The sequence below is a fragment of the Myotis daubentonii genome, chromosome 7 (assembly GCF_963259705.1).
Source record: "Myotis daubentonii chromosome 7, mMyoDau2.1, whole genome shotgun sequence".
In the NCBI taxonomy this organism is placed as follows: Eukaryota; Metazoa; Chordata; class Mammalia; order Chiroptera; family Vespertilionidae; genus Myotis; species Myotis daubentonii.
In genome coordinates this window covers 49443974-49462843 of record NC_081846.1, presented here as the reverse complement: position 1 = coordinate 49462843, position 18870 = coordinate 49443974, and the positions used below count along the sequence as shown (strand labels likewise).

General features: G+C 41.8%; 1 protein-coding gene across 1 annotated transcript in view; it reads right to left on the bottom strand.

Moving 5' to 3' along the window:
• Window positions 1-18870, bottom strand: part of STK39 (serine/threonine kinase 39) — a 300980-nt gene that overhangs the window by 53013 nt on the left and 229097 nt on the right. The window contains exons 15-16 of the mRNA XM_059704214.1: window positions 18472-18524; window positions 11385-11453 (exon numbers count right to left, since the gene is read on the bottom strand). Coding sequence (XP_059560197.1) covers window positions 11385-11453; window positions 18472-18524 — 122 coding nt within the window. The remainder of the gene's footprint in view (window positions 1-11384; window positions 11454-18471; window positions 18525-18870) is intronic.

The following is an 18870-nucleotide window of genomic DNA, read 5'->3' as shown; positions in this document are numbered from 1 at the left end:
GTTGGCGAGGGCGAGCATCAAGGAGGGCTTCATGGAGGTGGCATTTATGATGACTCTTGAAAGGCAGGCAAGTATTGAACAGGATTGTCCACGTTCATGAAATGAGTACATCAAGGACAGGGACAATGTCATGAGCCTACTGACAGGGTGTATGAGAATATCTGTAGCTCATATCAGCTCCTGGTGTTGTGATAACTAGTCAGCTAGCCTCCAAATCCATCAAAGGAAAATTATACAAATGAATGCAAAAACAGTTCCTTTCTTAGGAAACAGAAATGCCAACATCTGGCTCTAAATTCCACTTGAAGGGAAAAAAATAGACATATGTTGATACAAAGCCAGGAAATGCTGATATAAAAACTGAGCAAAGAGCAGTTGGTAGGCACTTCTCAGGAAGTTGGCTGCCAAGCGGCATCCTTTCCTCCCTTCACTCACTGCAGCACCCTGGTCCCTGGATGGGGCATTGCTGATGGGACCTCAGCAACTTTGTAGGAACTAGTGAGCAGTCCAGGCAACTAGGAAACACCTATGGTGTTCCTTCTTTTGCTGAAGTTCTAACATTTACTCAAGAGAGACTCAAAAATATCAGGTGCATATCACAAGGTCTGAACAGAATTCAGAACTATGCTTGTCTTTTGTACATGAGTTTGTTTCCTTTCTCCCTTGTCTCTCTATGGCAGAGAAAACTTCTGATTGGTGTTCTTTCACTGGGAGGCAAAGAAAATAAGTTTTTTCTGCTGCCTCCCTGTATCAGCCATCCTTGGGGTCCCTCGTTGAAACAACTGGAATGGGGACTCAGATTGGTCTATTTCCATCTGTCAGTCATCCCAGCCAGGCAAGATAAGTACATTTATGCTTACTTATCAAATTTTGCATCTTGCAAAGTTAACTGATTTTTTTTTAAACCCACACCCACCCATGAGGTCTTACCCACCTTATCCGTTTTCATTTTATAACAAGGCATAAGGTAGTGCTGCACTTCAACACAACGGAAGGGGTTTATTATTTCAGTTAAAGGATACTAAAGTTTTGCCTCCCCCAAGTGTGCCTTTTGGGACATTGATGTTAAGCTGGTTATGACAAAAGAAAAGACCCAGAAAGAACCTTTAACCCTCCCCGTTTCCTCCTAAGAGAGAGATGGAAAGGCCTGCCCCGGGAGAGCAGTCAGCTTATTCGCCTTAGCATCATCCAGGAAGGGTCCGAGCAGAGGCCCCTTGGCTGGACTGACCCCAGCATCGCTCTGTCTCTGGGCTGCCTGGCGGGGACTTGTTTAACTACGTGCTCAGCTCAGTCTGGGCTACCTGTAAACCGCCTATTTCCCCTTTGAGATCTCAGACCCTACCCCCCTTTTCTCTTGTGCCCAGATGGCACACAAGCCTCAACTAACCAATGTATTTTGGGTCTCATTCTTATGGCGCCCCTGAGCGTGTATTCTTATAATAAACTTCGGACATTTTCTCCTGTTAATCTCACTATTAGCTAGAGAAACTGAGCAGGCAGGAGGAAAATTATTATTTTTTGGCCCCACACAATCTAAAAACACAGCATTGAATTTCTACGTGGCTCTGCTTCTGCATAAAAGCCATCTCTATGTCACAGCACCAGGTCCTTCTCAATCCAGGTCCTTCTCAATCCAAACTCTGCCTGGAGCTAGGCATTGAAGATTTTTTTGTAACATTTGCTACAGTATGGTAAAAGTCATAACATTCACTGCTCTTTAACACATCCTATTGCTTTTATCAGGTCTTTCATGTTGCCTTTAAGCATTTACTCCAATTCAAGAGAAAATTCTGAAAAAAATTTTTTTAAATCGACTTCGATGTTATTTGTTTTATACTATGGAAGTTGAAAAAAAATGCACATACAAGAAATCACTGAAATCTTTATAAGCCAACTTTCTAAGCTGAACTGGACTTTTTCATGGACAGCCTTTGTCAAGTGAATGGATTTCATATTTATAAAATGCTACTTGAATCCTGTACTCTCGAAAGTGAGATTATTAAAATAATGGAATCCTATATTCCAAATCTGTTTTTAAAGTAAATATTATGAGATATCTGTATATTTCAAAATGGAATTTATCTCTAGCAAGTGTTTATAGAGTGCCTACTATGGGGGATGCAGTTTGGGGCAATGGGAACATTAGCAGTTAACAAAGCAGATAAAAATACTAGCCTTCAAGAAAATTATTCTCAAGGGAAAACCCAGTATAGTTAATAAAATAAATGAAACATATAGCCTATTCGATGGGGAGAGAGTAGGAAAAATAATAAAGGAAGGGAGGCGGGTAAAGTTGGGGGTGTATTGCAATTTTAACTGGCCTGGTCAGGGAAGGCCCCTTTGAGGGGCAGAATTTCAGCCCTAGGAGATACACAGGGAGAAGAAGCAAACTGCAGAAGTAATAGGAAGTACAAAGCCAGTGTGGATAGGGTAGAATGAGCAAGGGGGAGAGTAGAAGAGAGGAAGGAGGTCTGAGGAGTGACAGGGGACCGATGATGCAGGGGATGGAAAGCCATCAGAGTTTTATTTAAAGCAATAATGTGATCTGGCTTACTTTTCTTGAGATATAATTCACATGTCATAAAATTCATCCTCACCAGTGAATTCACAATTCACTGGTTTTTAGTATAGTCAGAAGGTTGTATAATCATCACCATTTCGAATTCTAGAGCGTTTTCATCATCCCCAAAAGAAACCCACACCAATTGGCGGTCACTTCCCTTTCCCACCTGTCCCACAGGCCCTGGCAACCACTAATCTACTTTCTGATTCTATGGGTTTCCATATTCTGGTCATTTCATATAAATGGAATCAAAACATGTGGTCTTATGTATGTGACTTAACTCTTCACCTGGCTGCTGAGGGGAGAACAGGCTGAAGGGAGGCAGGAAGAGAAGCAGGGAGACCAGTGAAGAGATGAATGCAATAATTCAACTGAGAGATGAGAGGGGCTGCAAATAGGATAGGAAGCAAGGTGGTGAGCAATGGCTGGGCCATGGGTACATTCAGATAATCTGGATTTCGGGTAAAAGAGAAAGAAAAGTTAAAGACAGCTCTTAGGCTTTTGACTGGAGCACCTGAGAAGATGGAGCTACCATCAGCTTAGAGTGCAAGGCTACTGGACTGGCAAGTCAGGAGATGTTCATTAAGTCCAGATGCCTATTGGCCTTCGAAGTGAGAACACCAAAAAGCAAGCTGGATATGAGACTGGGATTCAAAAGAGAGGACTGCATAGAGATGTAAATTTGGGAGATAGAGAATGGAAGGCAATTAATACCATGAAACTAGAGGAGACTGTCAAGGAGTAAGTGATTAGAGAAAAGAGGAGACGTAAGGAAAGAGTCATTAAACAGGTCAACATTCAGAGGTCATATAAATGAGAAGGAATCAACAAAAAAGATTGAGAAAATAACACCAGAATGATGGGAGAACAAAGAGGGAATAAAGTCTTAAAAATCAAATGAAAAAACTTATCATGGAGGAGGGCATTGTCAACTATGCCCAATGCTGCTGACAGTCAAGTGAGATAAGAACCAAGAATTAACCACTGGATTTAGGGGGGTGGCCGTCATTCACAGGCCGCCTAACTTCTTCCTCTGCTCTAGCCTCACCTTTGCATGTGCCATGTCATCTGCCAGGCAGTGCTTTACCCAGATATGGCTTTGAAAGAAAAAATGGTGTGAAGATGGGGGGACAAAGGACTGACTAGAATGGGTTCAAAAGACAATGGTAGGAAAAGAATTGAAGTGAGCAGGAGGGGCAAGCAATTCTTTTGAGGAGGTTAGCTGTAATGGGAAGTGAGGCAGGAGGAGGAGGGGGCTTTTTTCAAAATGTGAGAAATAAAAATATATTCCTATGCTGGTGGGACAAATTCAGTAACAGAGAAATACACGATAAGGGAGGGAGCAAAGAATTGCTGAGAGGTTAGAGGAGACAGAATTGAATATGTTTTATCTGTTTGTCTACTGATGCAGGAAAATCACTTAAGGAAGGACACAAGCTTTCTTTTTTTTTTTTTTTTTTTCCAGGAGACACAAAAGCAACCATTACTTAAATTTATCTGGATCTGTTTTTCAAGGCTGAAGGCATCAAATTAATTGTACAGAGAATGTCAGGGTGATATTCGAGCTTGGAATAAAAAGATTTAAGTTAAAGGACCATGACAAGTTCCAATACCTCAAAAACTTTTGACCTCCCTTTTTCATCCATAAAATACTGATGAAAAATAATCTATACCTTATAGAACTGATGTGATGATCAATGAAATATACAAATGTTATTTGGGCACCAAGGAAGCATAACAAAATGCGGAGACAAAGAAACAGGACAAAATTGTCAAAGGAAGATATAGAGTTCAGAACCACACTTTTAAGGTCTCTCAAGAACTGTTTAGAAGCTGCCGATAAACTTAATGAGATCTACACGAAAACTAATAAGACCCTCGATCTTATATTGGGGAACCAACTAGAAATTAAGCATACATGGACTGAAATAACGAGTATTATACAGACGCCCGACAGCAGACCAGAGGAGCGCAAGAATGAAGTCAATGATTTGAAATGCGAGGAAGCAAAAAACATCCAACCGGAAAAGCAAAATGAAAAAAGAATCCAAAAATGCGAGGATAGTGTAAGGAGCCTCTGGGACAGCTTCAAGCGTACCAACATCAGAATTATAGGGTTGCCAGAAGATGAGAGAGAGCAAGATATTGAAAACCTATTTGAAGAAATAATGACAGAAAACTTCCCCCACCTGGTGAAAGAAATGGACTTACAGGTCCAAGAAGCGCGGAGAACCCCAAACAAAAGGAATCCAAAGAGGACCACACCAAGACACATCATAATTAAAATGCCAAGAGCAAAAGATAAAGAAAGAATCTTAAAAACAGCAAGAGAAAGAAACTCAGTTACCTACAAGGGAATACCCATACGACTGTCAGCTGATTTCTCAACAGAAACTTTGCAGGCCAGAAGGGAGTGGCAAGAAATATTCAAAGTGATGAATACCAAGAACCTACAACCAAGATTACTTTATCCAGCAAAGTTATCATTCAGAATTGAAGGTCAGATAAAGAGCTTCACAGATAAGGAAAAGCTAAAGGAGTTCATCACCACCAAACCAGGATTATATGAAATGCTGAAAGGTATCCTTTAAGAAGAGGAAGAGGAAGAAAAAGGTAAAGATACAAATTATGAACAACAAATATGCATCTATCAACAAGTGAATCTAAGAATCAAGTGAATAAATAATCTGATGAACAGAATGAACTGGTGATTATAATAGAATCAGGGACATAGAAAGGGAATGGACTGACTATTCTTGGGGGGGAAAGGGGTGTGGGAGATGTGGGAAGAGACTGGACAAAAATCGTGCACCTATGGATGAGGACAGTGAGTGGGGAGTGAGGGCGGAGGGTGGGGTGGGAACTGGGAGGAGGGGAGTTATGGGGGGGGGGAAAAAGAGGAACAAATGTAATAATCTGAACAATAAAGATTTAATTAAAAAAAAAGAAATATACAAATGTTATTTGTAACTCTTAGGTGTGATATCCCTATAAGGTATCGGCAATCCTACTCAATAAGGCAGACCACATACTCGGTCTGACTCCAACATTACAGAGTTTAGATCTAAGAAGTGGGGGGAGGGAAGCAATATAAAAAAGAAAAAAAAACTTAGGAAGAATGACTAAATAAAATCATGGAAAATAGCTTTCTGGTACTATATTGAAAACACACTCAATTAGTTGTTCATGAAGTATGCCTGAGTTCCCACCTTTAAAAAACTCAATAACCAATTTATTTTTGTTGCCCATATCAGGGGAGACATAACCCCCAAAAATTATTGCTAAGACCTATGTCAGAGTTTATTCTTTGTTTTCTACTAGGAGTTTTATGGTTCCAAGTCTTACATATACATTTTTAATCCATTTTGAATTTACTTTTTTGTATATTGTATAAGAATGTGGTCCAGTTTCATTTTTTGCATGTATCTGCTCAGTTTTCCCAACACCACTTATTGAAGAGACTGTCATTTCCCCATTGCATATTATTGCCTCCTTTGTCGTAGATTAATTGATGATATAAATGTGAGTTTATTTCTGAGCTCTTATTTCTGTTCCATTGATCTATGTGTCTGTTTTTGTGCCATTACTATAGTGCTTTGATTACTATAAATTTTAGCACAGTTTGAAATCAAAGACTATGATACCTCCGACTTTGTTCTTCTTTTTCAAGATTACTTTGGCTATAGGGATCTTTTGTGGTTTCATATAAATTTTAAGGTTATTTTTTTCTAGTTCACTGAAAAAAAATGCCATTGGTATTTTGATAGGGATTGCATTTAATCTATAGAATGCTTTGGAACATCATTCCAGTCCATGAATTTGGTATATCCTTCCATTTATTTGTGTCATCTTCAATTCCTTTCATCCATGTCTTACAGTTTTCAGAGCACAGGTTTTTTTTTTAACCTCTTTGGTTAAATTTATTCCTAAGTATTTTAGTCTTTTTGATGCAACTCTAAATGGAATTATTTTCCTAATTTCTCTTTCAGATAGTTTGTTATTAGTATATAGAAATGCAACAGATTTCTGCATCAAACTAAAAAGCTTTTGCACAGTGAAGGAAACCATGAAAAACAATAATAACAAAAGGCCTACTGAATGGAATATTTGCAAATCATACATCCAATAAGGGATTATTATCCAAAGTCTATTAAAAAACTCATACAACTCAATAGCAAAAAACAATTAAATTAAAAAATGGGCAGAAGATCTGAATAAATAACTTCATAGAAGATATACCAATGGCCAATAAATATATGAAAAGATGCTCAAGATCACTAATCATCAGGAAAATGCAAATCAAAACCACAATGAGATATCACCTCATACCTCAGAATGACTATTATAAAAAAGTCAAAAAATAATAAGTGTTGGCGAGGAGGTGGATAAAAGAGAACCTTCATGCACTATTGATGGGATTGTAAACTGGGGCAGATACTATGAAAAACAGTATGGAGGTTCCTCAAAAATTAAAAATAGAACTACCATGATCCAGCAATTTAACTTTTAAAAGAAAACAAAAACACTATTTTAAAGAGATATATGCATTCTTATGTTCATGCAGCATTATTTACAATAGCCAAGGTATGGAAGCAACCTAGGTGTGAATCAATATGTGAATGGAAATAGATGATGTGATGGGTACCTAGATTGTTTCCATATCTTGGTTACTGTAAATAATGCTGCAGTGAACATAGGAGTGTATATATCCATACATACACACATATATGTATGCTATACATATGTATAGATAATGAAATATTACTCAGCATAAAAAAGAATGAAATATTGCCATTTGTGACAACACTGATAAACCCAGAAAGTATCACATTAAGTGAAATACGTCAGACAGAGAAAGACAAATACCACATAGCTTCACTTATACACGATGGGGCAAAAGTAGGTTTACAGTTGTTTGTATGGAAAATAATACAATAACAAATAAATAATAATACAATAATAAACTCTTTGTTTCATGTATTCACAATTGTAAACCTACTGTTGTACAGGGAATCTAAAAAACAAACAAAACAGACTCATAGATACGGAGAAGAAACTAATGTTCGCTAGAGAGGAGGGGAAGAGGTGGGTGAAGAAGTCAAGGGGAATAACAGGTACAATCTTCCAGTTATAAAATAAGCTAGAGACCCGGTGCATGAAAATTCATGCACTGGAGGGGCGTCCCTCAGCCCAGCCTGCCCCCTCTCACAGTCCGGGAGCCCTCAGGGGCGGGAGGCGACCCAACGGTCAGGAGAAGGTGAAGCCCCCATCACACCTCTGCTGCTGCCACTGCCAGCAGCGCAAGCCTCGGCAGGCCCTGGTTACTTGAGCCTTAGGCGGCCCTGAGCGGCTGGGCAGCTGCCATCCGAGGCTTGCCTGTTCCTCAGGCTGGCCCTGGGCAGTTGGGGGACTGAGGGGACTGGGGGACTCTGGAGGCAGGTGTGCAGAGCTGCCGAGCTGCCGTGCTAACCTAGGGGCGGGCCTGGCCTTGCCATGCACCTGCTGCTCCAGCAGGGCTGAGGGGACTGGGCACCGCCATCTTCTGGCTGTGGGCGCCGCCATCTTTGAGGGCGGGACAGTCAATTAGCATATTCCCTCCTTTTTAGCTGTGGGCGCTGCCATCTTTGCGACAGTGTGAGGGTCAATTAGCATATTCCCTCTTTATTAGATAGGATAAGTCACACATTTACAATATACAGCATAGGGAATATAGCCAATAGTATCATAAAAACTTTGCATGATGGTGAGTGATGGTTAGTTACTCTACTTGTGGTGATCACAGTGCAAGGTATATAAACACTGAATCACTATGTTGTGCACCTGAAACTAATATTGTATGTCAGCTCTACTTTAATAAAAATTAAAAATACCCAACAACCACCACCACAACAAAAAACCCTCAGCAACTAAAATATCCTCTTGAGTCAGCTGAGCATGAGGCAAAAGAGAGAACACTAAATTTCACTGTAGTACCTAAAGCAAGACCATGCTTAGACAAAGATGTCACCTAGTATCTTTTCACAAATCTCTTTTATTCTCCATGTTCCAAACACCTGCCAGAATCAACTCAAATCAAAAGATCATTTGACCCTTGACTTCTTGCCCAATAGGAGACATTAATAGGTGTTTTAAAAAAGGTTTTTTTGATTATTATTTTCACGTATTAATTTACCTAGGAACTATTAACATAAAGAACTCTGATATGAAATTTATCATAGATGCCAAAGTTGAACTGACCATTTTACCCAGCTCAGAAAACTTAGCTAAAAACTCTGTTGGCCATGAGCCTTCACAAGATTTTAAAGGAAAGTGTGAAAGAAAGAATACATAAGGAGATACACATAAATGCTTTTCTTTAAAATACCTATCACCTAGCCCTAGCTGGTTTGGCTCTATGGATAAAGTGTCGGCCTGCAGACTGAAGGGTCCCAGGTTCAATTTCAGTCAAGGGCACATGCCCAGGTTGCGGGCTTGAGCCCCCATGTGGGGTGTGCAGGAGGCAACTGATTGATGACTCTCTCTCATCACTGATGTTTCTATCTCTCTACTTTTCCCTCCCTCTCTTAAATCAATACAAATATTTTTTTAAAAATAAATAAATAAATAAATAAAAAACCTATCTCCTTACACATGCACCACTTGGTAGAAGAATCAGAGCTTCCTTGTGAAATCAGGTGTACACTTCACATATAATAGGAAAAAAGCTTAATTTTTCTAATTAAAAAGATATTTATGTATTCTTACATTTATGAACTACTATTTGTATATCAATAATATATTAGAAACTGATTCTTTAGCCAGAATTCTAACATTCCACTAAAAACCCAGTTGCTCGGATTTAAACAAAATCATCCTATACAGTAGGTCCTAGGGTTACATCAGAGATCCGTTCCTACAGCGCAACGTAACGCGATTTTCACCGTAAGTCAGAACCCACCTATGTAAGCACCTACGTCACTCACATGGAGCACATACACAGCAGTAATTAAATAAAACAGTAAAAAAAAATTTAAAAGAAAGATAACAATTCCTGACCTTTACTTGTGGTAAATAAATAATAAAAAACATAAAGCACATATGTACATACGTTGAAATGACGGAACTTTTTTTTACATATCAATGGGAGATAGCGACATAACCACGAAACGACATGTGTCTAGTCTGTCGTAACCCAAGGACTGTCTGTATAATAAAAGCCCAGCAACAGAACGGCAGAACGACCAGTTGCTATGAAGGTAACACAGAAGGAAACACAGAAGCTGCCCCCTGGTGGTCAGTGCACTCCCACAGCGGGGAGCAGCTGCTCAGAGGGTGGGTCCACAGCCGTTTGGCTGACCAGGATGAGCGGCGCTCCCACAGCGGGCCAATTCCCGCAGGCCACACCCCCAACCAGTGCACAAATCCCATGCACCGGGCCTCTAGTTCATTTTATAATGATCTATGTAAGAGAGTTCATAGGAAGAAATTATTGTGATAGGTGAGTATCTCTGCTTCAAGCTCCCTCTCAATCACATATTTCAGCATTATTGGGGAAGTGATGCTTCTTAAGTTAAAACATATCATTTAAAAGGCCCAAGTCATTTCAAGCATTGGTTTTGATTTGAATATTTTTGAAGAAAGTTTTATCATATTACATATTTCTCTAACATGTTATTATAATTAACAATAAAATTAATATAATGCCATAATTAACCTTAATATAATGTTAAGTCATCTTGATTACTTAGGGACATCATTTTGAATACCCGGCAAGAGGCTGAATTATAAAATCTTCGTAACTAAGAATTGCTGAGGAATGTGGAGGTGTTCGCCCTCGCCCTAGGTGGAATCAGGCTGTACGTTTTCTTTCTTTTTTTTTTTTCTTTTTTTAAATATATTTTATTGATTTTTTACAGAAAGGAAGGGAGAGAGATAGAGAGTTAGAAACATCGATGGGAGAGAAACATCGATCAGCCGCCTCTTGCACATCTCCCACTGGGGATGCGCCCGCAACCCAGGTACATGCCCTTGACCGGAATCGAACCTGGGACCCCTCAGTCCACAGGCCGACGCTCTATCCACTGAGCCAAACCGGTTTCGGCCTGTACGTTTTCTTAGAAGGCAGTGTCTGTCTCTTACAGCCTTTCTGCCTCCGTCGCCTTGTCAGGAGGCCACCTGTCATTTCTTGCTCCCATCCTGTATCTGTTGTTTAGCAGGCTTCTCTGTTTCCATGGAGCTATCTTTTGATTCTAAAAGTGGCAGAAAGAGCCCCTAGTTTCAAAGTGAAGTGGGCCTGCCACAACCCAGCAATAGGGCCCTGGATAAACCACTCATCACTTTAGGAATTTGCTTCCTTGTCTACACAGAACCAGCCTGCATGATCTTTAAGTCCAACCTTAAGACTTTATGAAGAATCTTGCTAAGGGCTGAAAAAAACTAACATCTAAGCGTATTAAAACTCTGTCCGAAAAAAGAACAGAGAAACTCTCATAAAAGGACCCAGAGGTCCCCATACTTTGGAGCACAGAATTTATAGCCTTGTATTTTTGTTGTCATGGACTTTTGGGTCTTACTTCTGAGTTCTTTGTTATGTTTCCAACAAGTGACATTCCTTATTGGCTAAATCACATCCAGATAAATGGGACAGAAGGACATAAAGGAGTTTTTAAAAGAGAAAATTAAATGACTCTTAAATGTACGTCCTTCACATAAAATATGAGAACGCAAAAAGAAATTTTCAAAAAGCATAGAATACATTATACCTTTATGAAAACTTTGCTTCTAAATGCATTTCCATGGGATATATCAACAAAATGACACTGCATACTAAAAAGTGATTTACCTATAACTACATCATGACCATCAACCAAGCCAGCAGAGAAGAGCTCCTGAGAAACGCCATCTGCTGTATCTGTCCAAATAGGAAATGAATATGTATTAGTAACAAAACAAAAAAATCAGCAATTCAGTACAATGTAAAATATATTTTTTTAATTTACAAAAATTACTCACATGTGTTTTAATTCAACAATTCAGATTCTATCAGGAGGAAAAAAAAATCCCTGCCATGTACTTGCATCGTGTTATTTATTCAACAGAAGTTACACAAAATTATTGTTTCATTTCTCTTGCCCTTTGGCTACTGTCTTAATTAATCCTCAAGTGCACCTCTAAATTAATCCTGAAATGCACCTCTAGATTTTCTCTCATAGCTGGTCCCTATGGCACTGCTTTCCTTCCTCCCGAGGTCAGTTCCAGCCAGCATCAATCCTTTTCTATCATTAGTAGCTATTCAGTCAGAATTTATGGCAAAGGCTGAAAAGGTAGCATTTGATACAACCTTATATTTGGTACAAACATCCTATGAGTTTGTTGGACTATAAGATGAGCTCTTTAAGAAACTCCTTTAACATGACACTGATCACTTGATAGCAACAGATTCATTTTTTTAGAAAATGTGGTTGAATAAAAGAATATATTTCTCAGTGATAAGTGTCAGGAGTTCGCAGTCTTATAAAGATGAGACTGAACAGGCTATAGCAAATAAATATGGCTGAAATTACTTAATTGAAAGGCTATGAATGAAAATGATAAAAGTGAGAAGTCTGCTCGAAGACCTTGTAAAGAGAAACTAAATTTGCAATGTGCTCAAAAGAACCATTATGAACCCCGATGTTTTTATATAGGAGATGATGTGATCCCCATGGCCTTCTTATATTCTCACAAACACCAGGAACTGTAGGTGGATAAAAAGAAACCAGCTCAGTAACGGGTAGCAATGCAGATGGACTTTTGACTTTTAATGTCTTCTAAAGTCAGGGAAAATGTGCAAGCACATCTGCTGAATCAAGCAAACATCTAAACTGAACTGCAGTTTGCTATGACACAGGCTGCCTTCAACACAGACAGCGTTTCCTTGTAAATCTGTGTTTTAGATATTGCAATTGTGTGAATGGGTATGTATGCATGCCCATGCAATCAAGTAATCTGAGGCACAATGATCTTTCAAATTCTTGGGCTTTAAAGGGCTCAGCCTGGTGTCTGACACAGTAATTACTCAAAAAATAAAACTGTGCTGATGATGGAACAGCAAAGGTCATCAAAACACATCTTACACTCGTGCACTTTCTCCTTTCATGCATCACCTGAATTCCCAAATGTTAATAAAAATTTGGGAGCCAATGTACATTCTATGTACTTCCAAGAAATTGTGGTATTCTATCATTTCACTCATCCTATTTCATGATGAATGAAATAAAATGGAAATAAAAAATAAATACATAGAAATCTTACTAAACTATAAAGTTCCATATAAGGTGGGCTTATCTTGGACCTTGTCCTTACTGCTGGAAAATACCTTATACAATTCTTTTAGGAATAAAATGATCCCCTTCCATGAAACCTCGGGCAGAGCAGCTAACGAAAGGTTCCACTCTGAAGGTGACTTGGCTTTATGAAGCCGGCTAGAATAGGCAGCCTCACCATCTCCAGCTTCCTGGATGCACCCGGAAACTTCAGAAAAAGAAGCCTAATGAATTAAAGGGCTTACTAGGGCACACAGCAGGCATTCATTATATTTCTACTAGAGGCCCGATACGTGAAATTCATGCAAGAGTAGGCCTTCACAGCGCCGGCTGCCTCAGCCCTCCCAGCCCCGGCTTAGTCTGGAAGGTCGTCTGGATGGTTGTTCCACACTGTTCGGCTGTTTGGTCGATTTGCATATTATGCTTTTATTTTTATAGATTGACTAATCATCTGCTAAGGCATCTGAATGTGTTACCATCATCTCTAAAATATAAGGTATGTTACCATCATCTCTAAAGTATAAGATGTGTTACCATCATCTCTAAAATAAAAATTTGCACTTGAGTAAGGAGCTATAATCACAGAATGCAGTTAAAAATGGGAACAGTCGAAGTCACATTGAGGTCTAACACTTAACAGAACCTGAGCAAATGGCATTCACAAGTAGTTAAAGTGTACAGCATCGTCTACTAGTTTCAGGACTCCTGGGTCCCAAACGAGTCATATTAAAATAGCTAGCAGATCGTGCTGGCTGGCCAAAAATAGACATGTTCCGTGTTTGTGTGTGTGCCATTAAGCAGTTATTTTGTATGCACATAAGTAATATATCAGTAATAGAACTGAAACAGGAAGGTAAATGGTAATTTATGTTTCTTTAAGCTGCTTAACATTCCTGATGTGTAAACAAGTCAACTAATCATGTATGCTCTGGTTTCCAGAGCATAGGGCAGCATAATGAATACAAAGGGCTTACCCTCAAAGGAGGACAGAGAATATTGGATACGTTCGTGTTATATATTCTAGCCATAGGTACACATCTGTGTGTGTATACAGCCCAGACATAGCACACCTGTCGTGTGCACGCACAGAGGTGGTGCAGACAACGTCTGAAACGCAGGCAGCATCAGCAATCAGAGGTACAGCGATATATCCACGGTGTTTCCGTTACTAACGGGCCTGTGCTCACTGCCCAGGGAAGGTCAGTCATCACCTAGAAGCCAACACTATGGTTTCTGTCTGAGCAATAGGAGCCAAGACTCTTGACCTAACTATGACAAACGAGGCTGCCAATGCCAGCACACAAAGCCAGGGAGTGCTCATAGGGCTGTCTCATCCGCAAACATCCTCCACTCAGAAATTCACTTCTTTGTTAGCTCTTTAAATTAAAATTGATTTTTATTGCCATCTTCGATTTAAAACAATCAGTTAGAAAGAACAAACCTTAAAATAAGAATCTGTTCTTTTACCTACTGTATTTGAAACACTGATTATGAAATTACCAGATTTTATCAATGCATTGACTGGTCAATATTTTTATATTATAACAATTTTTTTTTATATAACAGAAACCAGCACCATACAATTTCACAGACTGAGTCTTAAATTGTCAAAGATGGATGTTCCCAGAGAGATCAATGAGCAAATTCATTAGGGCCTTAGTTACATTAGTTTGTAAAAGGTTCTTCAAACGTTATTTTAATTCAAATATGAAGGGAATCATTAGATCTCTGTGCTTACATGAACCAGAGATCAGAGTCAGTGAGTCCAGGCCGTGTGTGGCCCAGGAACATATTTTGTTTGCTGGCAGTGCTTTTAAACTCTGAACTTAAATGTAATTATATTTTCAGCTTTTAAAGTATGTATACATTTTTGGGAACACATTGTATATAAGCTAATAATACTATTTTTATTCTGTGTATAAGATCTCCAAGTAAACTGTGATTAATAAATAAAGTGTATTTGGTAAAATTTTGCAAACCCAGAAGTACAAGACTTTTTAATTTTTTGTGAGCTTACCAATTATGCCTGCAGCAAACAGAGGCCATAGACACTCCCCAACACAGGCTTTGTGTAGTCTGAACTGAGTACAGAGGCCAAGCATGGTATCACTGTTTGCTGCTCAACCCTCATCAGAACTGCTATATGATCCTCAATGCTCTCATAATAATATTCTTTAGACCCTGCATCAGCATGCCACTACTTCATTTCATGACTGAGCTAATATGCTTAATTTACACACACACACACACACACGTAGCACATGTCACTGGAATTCATGTAGTCAATAGTGGTTCAGCAAATAGTAGTGTGTTGATTATAGTGGGAAGGGGTGGGAAGAGAAGGGGGTCCTAATATATGGTGGTAGGCAAACGGTGCAATATGCAGATCACGTAACATAGAAACCAACACCTGAAACCTACTGGTATATATTCATTTGGACCAATGTCATCCCAATCCTATCTAAAAAAAGAGAAACATGGTAATTGGCGTACCACCGCTACCCTTCCCATTGGCTAATCAGGGCGATATGCAAATTAACTGCCAGCCAAGATGGCGGTTAACCACCAACAAAGATGGCAGTTAATTTGCATACGTAGCCGCAATGCTGGGAGGTGAAAGGGGAAGGACTGAAGAATGGTGATCTGCAACCCAAGCGGCAGGCAAGAGCTGGGGGGTGGGCAAAGGCCGCCTTCAGCCAGTGATCGCCATTGGAAAGCCGGTTGGGGTTGCTGGCTGGCCTGCGCCCAGAGATCCTCATGGCGATGGGAGGGCGAGGGCCTGCGCCGGGCTATCAGAGGGCGGGAGAGTCCGGGAGCAGGCCAGGCAGCAACCCCGGTCCCCCGAGGGGCGGGGTTGCCGGCTGGCCTGCGCCCAGCGATCCCCATGGCGATACGAGGGCAGGAGGGCCTGAGCCCTGCGATTGGAGGGCGGGAGGGCCGGGGCACAGGTCAGGCCGCAACCCCGATGCCCCGGGGCCAGGGTTGCTGGCTGGCCTGCGCCCAGAGATCACCATGGCGATCGGAGGGTGGGAGGGCCGGGGCGCAGGCCAGGCCGCAACACCGGACTCCCGGGACAGGCGGCTGGCCTGCGCCCCAAGATCACCATGGTGATCGGAGGGTGGGAGGGCCCAGGAGCAGGCCAGGCGGCAACCCCGACCCCCCAGAAGCCGCCTGCCTGCGCCCTGTGAGGCAGCAGAAGCCCACAGCCCGAGCCCATGTGCAACCTCTGAAGCCGCCTGCCCACAGCAGGTGCAGCCACAGAAGCCGCCTGCTGCCACCTGTGACCTGATCCGGTCCGGGTTGCAGGCCTGCGCCCGTGTGCGGCTGCAGAAGCCACCAGCCCGTGCCTGTGTGCAGCCGCAGAAGCTGCCTGCCTGCCGCATCCCACTATGATCCACTGAGTTATGAGGCCAGAGAGCAAGAACTTCCACCCCTGAGTCAAAGTGGGGAGCGGAGGACACGGCCTCCCCTCCTAAAGTCGCCAAAGGACAGGACCTAACCTAAGCCACATCCTCTGAGACAGCCAGGCAGGCACCACTGACCCTCTCTGCAGGCCGGGCCCCCCTCCCCCTTCCCCTGTCCCTGCACAGCTCCCATAGCTCCCCACTGGCTGAGTCAGGCACAACAGGTTTGCAGCCACAGGGGCGATTTAGCAGCTAATGAAAAATGCGAGAACCAACAAATGAAGCAGCTACTGCAGTGGGGAAAAGAAGTTCATCAAATTCGTTGTCGCTGAGAAACTGAGGCAGCCAGCACAGGCCCCTGCACAGGATGAGGCTTCTGCTTCTAAAGAAACATCCTGGGGTTAGAGGTGAGGGGGTGCTGCCTTTCCCATCTCAGAGCTCTAGGAGGTGTCTGTGCTCCCCCTCCTGGTATTCTTAACACCCAGAGACCCCTCCCCAGTCCAGGCAGGAATGTTCCACGCTGACCGCCTCCAGAAAGCAGAGAACAAAGAGGCACTTCTTGACTTCAAGCCTCTAAACCAGTGGTTCTCAACCTTGGCTGCACATTAGAATCACCTGGGAATCTTTAAAATCCTGATTTCTGGGCCTCATCCTCTGGAAATTCTGTTTCTTTGTTATGGGGCGGGGCCACAACATTAGCAACAAAGAAACAGAATTTCCGGAGGATGAGGCCCAGAAATCAGGATTTTGAAAAGGTGATTCTAATGTGCAGCCAAGGTTGAGAACCACTGCTCTACACAGGCTTGACCACTGCGGGCAAAGACCTGCAGCTGAGAGGGGGCAGGTTCTGGGTGTCGAGGTCCAGAGCGTGAAGGCCTCCTGGGGGAGCAGGGGATCTGGAAGCCTGTGTGCTGGGTCAGAGACACGCCTGCCTCCCACCCTCCCCTGCCCTGCCCAGCCCATAGACGTGCCTGGACTGGGGTGAGGAGGAGAAGGAGAACTAGAGGGAAGGAACACTGAGTGTTTGTTGGAGGCCATGTGAAAAGGACTGTGACCCTCCCCTCCCACTGAGTCACTCCCTAAGGCAGCAGGAGACGGAGGGTCTGAGAGCAGCCACACAGCGTTGTGGCTGTGACCCAGGCACCAAGATGGTGTCCATGCAATGGGGCTGAGGAGGGGTCAGAGGACCTTACCCCAGACATCCCAATAGCTCTTTGTGTGAGAGAGAGAAGGTGGCAGGGAGGAAGGGAGAGAGCAAATTGGACTCAAGAGGCCTCAAGGCCCAGATGAGGAGAATATACCAGGGATCAGCATGGACTTGAGCTCTGAGGTGAGGGTCAACGGCAGCTGGGTGGGGGCCAGGCCAGACAGAAGACTGAGGTCCAGATGTCGTTGACCTGCTCGGTTCTTTGGCACCTCTGCCTGAGATATAAACTGTCTGACATGGAAGTACAACTCCAGAGAAGGGGGGGGGGGGAACCTAAGTTAAATAATATTTTGTTTTTTCACTTGGCAGAATGGGGGCTGAAGTTGAAGTTAGGTTTGGTTACTAAACAATAAAGAAAGCAACATTTCTTGCACACCCGACTGTGTGGTCTGAGTTTGCTGCTGCCTATAAACCGAGAAAAAGTTGTAAAATGAAGTACTAATCTCTAGGGTTTAGGTCAGACCGAGGAGTAGTGCCACTCAGCCAGAAGCTGGATCATGGCTGGCCAGTGCAGTGATGGTGGCAGGAGCTTCTCCCACCTCCATGGCAGCACTAAGAATGTCCAACTAACAGTTTAGGCCCGACCCTTGGGGGCCTAAGCCTTTAGTCAGACATCCCCCGAGGGCTCCCTGGCTGCCAGAAGGATGTCTGACTGCAAGCTTAGGCCTGATCCCTGGGGAGTGGGCCTAAGTCAACAGGTGGACATCCCCCAAGGGGTCCTGGACTGCAAATGGGCACAGGCTGGGCTGAGGGGACCTTTTCCCCCCGCCCCCCGAGTGCACAAATTTTGTGCACCGGGCCTCTAGTTAATTTAATAAATATTAAAAAATAGTGGTCCCATTTGGAGTCCCTAAAATTATCATAAGTCTTTCCTTCCCTCTCTCCATCCCTCCCTCATTCATTCCTTTGTTTTAGAGAAAGCATTTTTGAATAGCAAATTATAAACATGTGCTTGTAATTAATTTTTGAAACGTTCTTTGTAGCAATAAGATAATAATTTCAATTAAAACTCACCTCTTCCTGGAGTAAACTCAAATCGTATATCATTAAGTTCCTTTCTGGAATTTCTGAAATAAATAACATATAGTACATTAAAATCTAGTAAGTAGACTTTAATCAAAGAAAATGTATTACAATTTTTACAAGATGCTACTAACATGTAGATAGCATTTTACAGTCTCAGGTTACCTCTAAATACTTCCTTAACTGAAAGTGATAGTTATGTCAATAATAAAGGAAGATATTTATTTAATTGGTTGAATTTACCTTATAGAAACCATTCATATCACAAAATTCCAAAAATAAAACATTCATTTAATAAATCTACACTAAATTAGTAACCTTAGATATAATAGAAAATTTCAGAAGCTTTTAGTTTAGAATGCTATTCAATACATTTTTCATATTTTTCTG